At 38.3% G+C, this 7,359-nt stretch overlaps 1 protein-coding gene across 1 annotated transcript; it reads right to left on the bottom strand.

Annotated features, from left to right (window-relative positions):
- Positions 1-63: 63 nt before the first annotated feature.
- LOC126809780 (transmembrane protein 11, mitochondrial) lies at positions 64-2,028 on the bottom strand. Its single transcript, XM_050534550.2, has 2 exons — positions 1,968-2,028; positions 64-865 (listed from the first exon to the last, which is right to left on the bottom strand). Exons 1-2 carry the CDS (start codon positions 1,985-1,987, stop codon positions 355-357), a joined length of 531 nt encoding a protein of 176 aa, XP_050390507.1. The 5' UTR covers positions 1,988-2,028; the 3' UTR covers positions 64-354.
- Between the last annotated feature and the right edge of the window lie 5,331 nt (positions 2,029-7,359).

Raw genomic sequence — 7,359 nt, 5'->3', positions numbered from 1 at the left:
ATTCATTTAAAATACTTTTTGTACATTTTTATGCCTTTCAATAAACAAATCTAATTATAAACGTTGTCATTATATTATATCTTTAATTCTTAGCAATTCACAATAAATCTTGATAAAATTACGAACAGTCATGCTTTTATAATGAAAATAAAATGTATATACAGGATAGTTAAAAATATTCAGTGCAATCTGTATCACAATTAAAACATAAAAGACAGTTTAGGTAAAAACCAACTCCTAAAATGAATTTTAAAAATTAACCATTCAAAATTATTCTTGCGTAATTTGGCATTACAACACATAATGTCAGTAAAGCCACACGAACACTCATCAGCAATTATCACAATCATCCAATCATTGAAAATACCATTTATGAATTTTTGAGCCACAATAGGCACCAGCTGCTAATGATACTGTAGTGTGCAAAACTTTTCTTCTGAAATCATTTTTCTTGACTAATACCACTGGTGTTGAAGTAGTTAAACTGTGTAAAGGTAATCTAGGTAATTTCTTTATATCTCCTTCTACTTGATATTTAGAACAAGGGTCTGTTTGCCAGGAAATTGTATGCACTGCAGCACAAATCACACTAACGGCACCCAGAGGTAAAAATAAATAACCTCGATCAGGCCATGTCCCACCACAGATAAGTGAACCTAATCCTGCTAACACTGAAGTTTTGTGTAAAAAATTCCCAACGGATATCCATCTAGAAGTTTCATCTCCTAGTCTTGTTGGTTCTATAATTATAGTCTGAATACCTGCTTCTAAAGCTCTGTCTAATTCATATTCAAACTCCTCCTGGGCATCTTCATGTTCATAGATTTCACGGATAATTTTATACTCTGGTGCATCTCCCCCACCCCTAAAATGAAATAAAAACATGTGCTTGTTTTAGAATTATTAGTTAAATAATGCATTTGTTTAAAACAATGGTTCCCCTGCTTACAGATTTGGCATTACGATATAAATGTGTCCTATATTTACACACATGGAGAATTGTTATCAATGATAAATATTTATTATCAACAAAGTGAACAGTTCAGTTGAGTGGTCCTGATAAACAAACATAGAAGTGCATAATCAAGGCAAATTTTAGAGGATCGATCATGTGCATGTGTCACAAAAATTGTTCATAGGGCCATATTACTCAGAAGTCAAGAAATGTAAACCCTCCAATATTTCAGTCTGAATCTTGGGAAATGATACACACAGATGCATTTATTCCATGTTGCTTAATTTCATTCATACCTAAATTAAAATAGCCCTAGTATTTTACTTGTTTCAATGTCTGTAGTAAGAGTAGGAACGAGAGCCGCTCGTATTAGGCTAGAATTAGAATGAAGTTTTATACTGGTATTTTGTGATATACTAACTACTAACTATTAGTATTACTACTTCCGTCGTCCATTAAGCCACTGAAATCATTTGTTGTTGTTCTTAGTGTTTAACGTCCGCTTCCACCAAGATGATATCGCAGACAAGTTGTCTTTCCCGTGGGAGGAAACCAGAGTACCCGGAGTAAATCCACGAGGTTGAGATGGCGCCCCTATCTCCAAGCCACATACACTCACAGTCTCAAATGGGATCGAAACCATAACATAGAGGTAACCGGACAGCTAGAGGTCGAGGCGCCTCACTCTAGACCACTACTCACTAGGCCATAACAATCCCCCTGAAGTCATTTACAACTCTATACACATTTATAGTGTTCTGACCTGATACTGTCAACAAAAACCAAACGAACTGCAGTTATTCGTGCAGATCGCGAATGACTGCAAAAAAAGGCGACTACAAAAATAGTGATGATTCAGCTATACAAATCAGCGTACCCCACTTAAATAATACACTGTACGTCTGGATACTAAAAGGACCAATAAATGCGTTTCAATTTACGATTTTGCATCGGTGATAAATGTTTGAAATCCGGCAAAATGGAGTCAAATTTATGAAGACAAAAATTTCACCTGTGCGGATAGTCCGCCATTTCTCTCGATCAAGACCGGAGGACCAAGGGAGATAATTCAGAAAGGACCTTTTAAAAGTCATTACGTACACACAAGATTGTTTGCAGAGCAAACTCGTACACTTACTGACTAATTGCACATTTTGATCCGACATACTCTTGTTATGAATTAAATGAATGCATAGGCCAAAATTAGTACGGTAAACTAAACAAAACAATTAATCGTATAACCATAACTGGAAATCATAGAGATTTTGTTTCTTTTGGAACATTCCTTATTTTAGAGTACCTGTAATTTGCCAATCCATTTTTATACGCCCACATTTTCATGTGGACGTATATTGTCGTCGCCCCTGTCCGTCCGTCCACAATTGTTTGTGAACAGTCTACAGGTCACAATTTTTATCCGATTTCAATGAAACTTGAAATATAGGTTTATCTCCCTAAAATCTCGGTTCCTTTCGATATTGGCATGTACCGGACCGTAACTTCATGGATTATGGCCCCTGATTGTACGAAAAATCACGTTTTCTAACATGTGGACCCTATAGAGGTAACAATTTTTATCCGATTTTGTTGAAACTTGAAATGTAAGTTTATAACCCAAAGATCTCACTTCCTTTCGATATTCGCGCATATCGGACCGTAACTTCATGAATTATGGCCCCTGATTGTACGCAAAAACGCGTTTTTTGGCTTGTGGACCCTATAGAAGTCATAATTTTTATCTGATTTAAAAAACCGTGTTAATATATCACCGTTACACCATAAGGACGGCTGAGTTCGAATTTCGTGAAAATCGGCCCAAAACTGACAGACAAAATGGCCGCCGTTCGTTCTCAAATAGCATAAAAATATGGTATATCAAGGTTGTGGACCCTATAGAGGTCACAATTTTTATCCGATTTTGTTGAAACTTGAAATGTAAGTTTATAACCCAAAGATCTCAGTTCCTTTCGATATTCGCGCATATGGGACCGTAACTTCCTGAATTATGGCCCCTGATTGTACGAAAAATCACGATTTTAGCTTGTTGACCCTATAGAGGTCATAATTATTATCCGATTTAAAAAATCATATTATTATATCACCGTTACACCCTAAGGACGACTGAGTTCGAATTTCGTGAAAATCGGCCAAAAACTGACAGATAAAATGGCCGCCCTTCGTTCTCAAATAGCGTAAAATATGGTATATCAGAGGTTAAAACTTGAAATGTAAGTTTATAACCCAAAGATCTTGGTTCCTTTCGATATTCGCGCATATCGGACCGTAACTTACTGAATTATGGCCCCTGATTGTACGAAAAATCGCGTTTTTAGCTTGTGGACCCTATAGAGGTCATAATTTTTATCCGATTTAAAAAAACGTATTATTATATCACCGTTTCACCCTAAAGACGACTGAGTTCAAATTTCGTGAAAATGGGCCCAAAACTTACAGACAAAATGGCCGCCCCTCGTTCTCAAATTGCGTAAAAATATGGTATATCAAGGTTGTGCACCCTATAGAGGTCACAATTTTTATCCGATTTTGTTGAAACTTGAAATGTAAGTTTATAACTAAAAGATCTTGGTTCCTTTCGATATTTGCGCATATCGAATTGTAATTTCCTGAATTATGGCCCTTGATTGTAGGAAAAAATGTGGGCGTATCCTGCCTGGCAGCCGCTGGTTGTTTTGTGTTAGGCCCTAGGCAGATGGAGTCATTTAGAAATTCAGCAAAAGACAAAGGCTGATCATGGACCTTATAAGGTCCTTGGGTTGATTAACTTTTAGAGATTTTCTTAAGGGTCCCAAAGTGTGTTTTTTACCTATTTTCCTAAAATCTTGGACAGGATATATGTGTGAATGAAAATTTGAAAAGGGGCCTGACTTTGAACAGTCCCAGTTTAATGAAAATTATCTGCAGAACTAATCCTGTATCATTTTGAACAAAGACAGATTTCCATCCCACAAAACTAAATAATCGACAGTTTTATTTTTAAAATATCCAATAGGTACGGATTACATTTTCAAACGAATAATATTTTGTCAATTCTAGCCAGAATTAAAAAATAAAAGCACCTTATCCTTCCAAAAACAGTTTTTTTAAAGCTACTTCAAGATATTGGACAGTCAGGGCTTTTTTTTAGCTATAAAATCTAACTTCATAATCCATAATACTAGAGTGGGTGCTTAAAACCCCTTCCACGCTAGAGGACAGGCTGGGGATCGGGGAGGGGGGCACCCGGCGCACGCCCCCTCCCCCAAGCCCGCCAATTTTTTTGCGGTGGCGAACAATGTTTTGCCTCATATATTCTCGCGGGAAAGGAGAACAAAAATACTTAAAAATGGTAGTGATCCCCTTCGTAAGTCGGCGGTCCCCGTGTCCTTGTGCCCTGTCGTGTCCTTGTGTCATTATGCGCCCTTTTATGCCTACAAAGCATCTTCAGCTTCTGAAATCTGTTGTTTTTTTGATCCCCGGCCCCTGAGCAGCTGAGTTATACTGCCCTCCACACCTGCCTGACTGGTTCAACAATGGACTCGTCTCCGTCACCTGTGTATAGGGTATTGAACGACTCAAATTTCACGTATGAACGAAAGGAGATATAAATAATCACTTCTTGTTTAAACACTTCACTCATTTAAGATGAAGGGAAGTTCATTAAAATTTGCTTAAAAAACGGTGACAACGCACGGTCCATCCGATTATGACAGAGAAACGATCTCAGCCGATGCGATTCAAGCCCCCTACCTTCTCCCCAGAGCCTCGTCTAAGGATTTGGTCGTGCGCGGCAATGTCCGGCGAAGCCCGAGCCGCGAGCACCGTTGGTTGCGAGCCGCGCGAACACCGTATTAACGCATTGGTACTGTTTTTTGTCCACAGAGATATTCATCTCGATTATGACAAAATCATCGACAAATATGCTCGAAAATATCCGAGACGTATTCTGTTTGTGAATCCATCCACTGAGGGATTTGACTGGGTGAATTTTGGATGTGGTGACATGGACGCTGAAATGAACCAATCTTCATCAATTGTTGATTTATTTCGTTTGATGACATGATCTCTGGCGCGATACCATTTTTATACGCCCACATTTTCATATGGACGTATTATGCCGTTGCCCCTGTCCGTCCACAATTTGTTTGTGGACACTCTACAGGTCACAATTTTTATCGGATTTCAACAAAACTTGAAATATAGGTTTATCTCCCTAAAATCTCGGTTCCTTTCGATATTGGCATGTACCGGACTGTAACTTCATGGATTATGGCCCCTGATTGTACGAAAAATCACGTTTTCTAACTTGTGGACCCTATAGAGGTAACAATTTTTATCCGATTTTGTTGAAACTTGAAATGTAAGTTTATAACCCAAAGATCTCAGTTCCTTTCGATATTCGCGCATATCGGACCCGTAACGTCCTGAATTATGGCCCCTGATTGTACGAAAAATCCCCCCTTTTAGCTTGTGGACCGTATAGAAGTCATAATTTTTATCCGATTTAAAAAAACCGTTTTAGTATATCACCGTTACACCCTAAGGTTGGCTGAGTTCGATTTTCTTGAAAATCGGCCCAAAACTGACAGACAAAATGGCCACTCCTCGTTCTCAAATAGCGTAAAAATAAGTTATATCAAGGTTGTGGACCCTCTAGAGGTCACAATTTTCTTCTGATTTTGATGGAACTTGAAATGTAAATTTATAACCCAAAGATCTCGATTCCTTTCGATATTCGTGCATATCGAAATCGTAACTTCCTAAATTATGACCCCTGATTGTACGAAAAATCGCGACCCTATAGCGGTCATAATTCTTATTCGATTTAAAAAAAAGTTTGAATATATCACCGTTATACCCTAAGGGTGGTTGAGTTCGAATTTCGTAAACATCGAACCAAAACTGACAGACAAAATGGCCACGCCTCGTAGTCAAATAGAGTAAAAATATGGTATATCAATGTTGTGGACCCTGTAGAGGTCACAATTTTAATCCGATTTTGATGAAACTTGAAATGCATGTTTATTACCCAAAGATCTTGGTTGCATTCGATATTCGTGCATATCGGATCGTAACTTCCTGAATTATGGCCCCTGATTGTACGAAAAATGGCGTGTTTAGCTTGGGGTCGCTCTAGAGGTCACAATTATTATCCGATTTAAAACACTGTTTGAATATATTACCGTTACACCGTAATGAAGTTTGAGTTCGAATTTCGTGAAAATCGGACCAAAACTGCCTGACAAAATGGCCGCCCCTTGTACGCAAATAGTGTAAACATCTGGTATATTAAGGTTGTGGAGTGTGGACCCTCTGGAGGTCAAAATTTTGTGCCGATTGTGATGAAACTTGAAATTCATGTTTATAACCCAAAGATCTTGGTTGCTTTCGATATTCGCGCATATGGGACCGTAACTTCCTGAATTATGGCCCCTGATTGTACGAAAACTCGTGGTTTTAGCTTGAGGTCCCTCTAGAGGTCACAATTATTAACCGATTTAAAAAAAACGTTACACCATTATGATGGCTGAGTTTGGTTGCATTCGATATTCGTGCATATCGGATCGTAACTTCCTGAATTATGGCCCCTGATTGTACGAAAAATGGCGTGTTTAGCTTGGGGTCGCTCTAGAGGTCACAATTATTATCCGATTTAAAACACTGTTTGAATATATTACCGTTACACCGTAATGAAGTTTGAGTTCGAATTTCGTGAAAATCGGACCAAAAATGACCGCACAAAATGGCCGCCCCTTGCGCACAAATAGTGTAAATATATAGTATATCAAGGTTGTGGATCCTCTAGAGGCCACAATCGATTATGATGAAACTTGCAATACATACTTATAACCCAAAGATCTTGGTTCCTTTCGATATTCGCGCATATTGGATCGTAACTTCCCGAATTATGGCCCTTGATTGTACGAAAAGTCGCGGTTTTAGGATGTGATCCCTCTAGATGTCACAATTTTTATCCGATTTAAAAAACGTTTGAATATATCACTCTTACACCCTTATGATGGTTGGGTCCGAATTTCGTACAAATCGGACCAAAACTGCCGGACAAAATGGCTGCCCCTCGTACACAAATATTGTAAATGTATGGTATAACAAGGTTTTGGACTCTCTAGAGAGAGGACACTATTTTGATCCGATTTTGATGAAACTTGAAATACAATGTTTATAACCCAAAGATCTTGGTTCATTTCAATATTCATGCATATTGGATCGTATCTTCCTGAATTATGGCCCTTGATTGTACGAAAAATCACTTCTTTTTTTGAGCTTGTTCTCTGTCCATCTCTTGCAAAATGTGGGCGTATCTTGCATGGCAACCGCTTGTTTAGGGAATGCGGCATCAATAATCACACCTCAGCTGGTAGGTAGGTATAGGTACCGAAACTCAT

Source organism: Patella vulgata, chromosome 2 (genome assembly GCF_932274485.2).
Source record: "Patella vulgata chromosome 2, xgPatVulg1.2, whole genome shotgun sequence".
NCBI lineage: Eukaryota > Metazoa > Mollusca > Gastropoda > Patellidae > Patella > Patella vulgata.
Note: the sequence above shows the minus strand (reverse complement) of the source record. Positions and strands in the feature narration are given on the sequence as shown.